The following is a 1,470-nucleotide window of genomic DNA, read 5'->3' on the forward strand; positions in this document are numbered from 1 at the left end:
TTGGGTTAAATGTTTACAACCTTCTGGGTAGTAACCCAACCGCTGGGTCAAAACAGCCCAATTGCTGGGTTTGTCCCTATTTTACCCAGCACTGGGTTGTATTTAACCCAGCATTTTTTAGAGTGTACCATTTCCATCTAAATCATCTGGATGTTTTACTTTTTTGAATACATTTTTAATTCCACTTATAATTCATATCATTTCTTTAAATTGGCATACATTAAAGCATAATCACATTTACATTTACTTTTCATTTATTTCGGTATTTTTTCCCTTTAGATTTCAGAATGAAATGCAAACTGAACACGTTCCTGACATGTTTTGTGAGATTTATTCACAAAGACCCTGAAGTTCTCCATATTTGTGCATTTAGGCTACATTTTCCTGGAAGCATAAATCCACGTTTCATGGACTTGGTTAGATGAGGTTTCATTTAATTTCACCTCTGTGTGTTTTCATACTGTTTTTGACCCATGCAACAGACTGCGTGATCACAATGTACTCATATCTTTGACTTTTGCATTTGCAAAATGTCTATTTCCATGCAAGGGCACGTTTTTTATGTGCCAATCGCTAGGGGACTCCAGCGTGGTGATGCATGGACACACACTCACTCACAGTCACACACACTCATCTAGATTAATGTACTGCTCAGGATGTTGCAGCCACAGCAGCCCATCACAGGCAACGGGCCCAGTGCAAGCCGCGGTCTCGGGTTGAACGTCCACCCTGGAATGCATCCCCTTAACCCGGTGCACCCGCCTTCTCGACACCGCCCCGAAGGAGACCCCGCGGGCCTCGAAGGCACCGAAAATGGACACGACAACCGCCGAGACATTGGAGATATCCTGCAACAGATCATGACGATTACCGACCAAAGTTTAGACGAAGCTCAAGCAAAGTAAGTTATTTAAAATTATTTCTTTGAAAACTTAACGTACAAGTTTAGCATTGAGCTAACGGTCGCGTGAGACAAGGGTATGCTAAAACATAGAATAATCTATTATCTAACCTTTTTTATTACATTATTTAGCCTTTAATCCACTCAAATACACTTTTATTTGATTTAACAAGACCTAAAATATAAAAAGTGATTACTGTTTAAACAAAGAATGTGTGCTGAAGTTCACGGCTCAAGTTAGCTGCTTTTGTTTACGTTTTACTTTACTTCAAACAAACTCTTTTTTTTCTTCAGTTTTGTAGTATATGCGTTGCAATATAATGATTCGCTATTAGATGTACATAAATCTAATTATCTTAATTTATCTTATTACAGGAGTAACTTTATCTTTAACGTTACTCGTTCCACAAAAACACAAATCGCTGCCTGAAGCTAAGGTGAAAGGCTAATGTGTCAGGAGAATCGAAATCGGTAATGAGTATTTAATATGTAAAAAAAAAAATCTAATTTATATAAAAAGTGAGGTTGTGAAATATTTTATTTTCACTAGCAACGCGATTTCAGCCTTT

At 37.7% G+C, this 1,470-nt stretch overlaps 1 protein-coding gene across 3 annotated transcripts in view; it reads left to right on the forward strand.

Moving 5' to 3' along the window:
* Positions 1–459: 459 nt before the first annotated feature.
* LOC107711540 (pre-B-cell leukemia transcription factor 2-like) overlaps positions 460–1,470 on the forward strand; it is a 12,917-nt gene continuing 11,906 nt past the window's right edge. Inside the window, exon 1 of one of the 3 annotated variants that reach the window (XM_016516525.1) lies at positions 460–901. In XM_016516525.1, coding sequence (XP_016372011.1) covers positions 657–901 — 245 coding nt within the window. In that variant the 5' untranslated portion in view covers positions 460–656. Of the gene's footprint in view, positions 902–1,214; positions 1,373–1,470 lie in introns of those variants that run through there. The other 2 variants (XM_016516527.1, XM_016516529.1) reach the window with 2 other exon arrangements.

The sequence above is a fragment of the Sinocyclocheilus rhinocerous genome, unplaced genomic scaffold, assembly GCF_001515625.1.
Source record: "Sinocyclocheilus rhinocerous isolate Xijiao unplaced genomic scaffold, SAMN03320098_v1.1 scaffold1079, whole genome shotgun sequence".
Lineage (NCBI taxonomy): Eukaryota > Metazoa > Chordata > Actinopteri > Cypriniformes > Cyprinidae > Sinocyclocheilus > Sinocyclocheilus rhinocerous.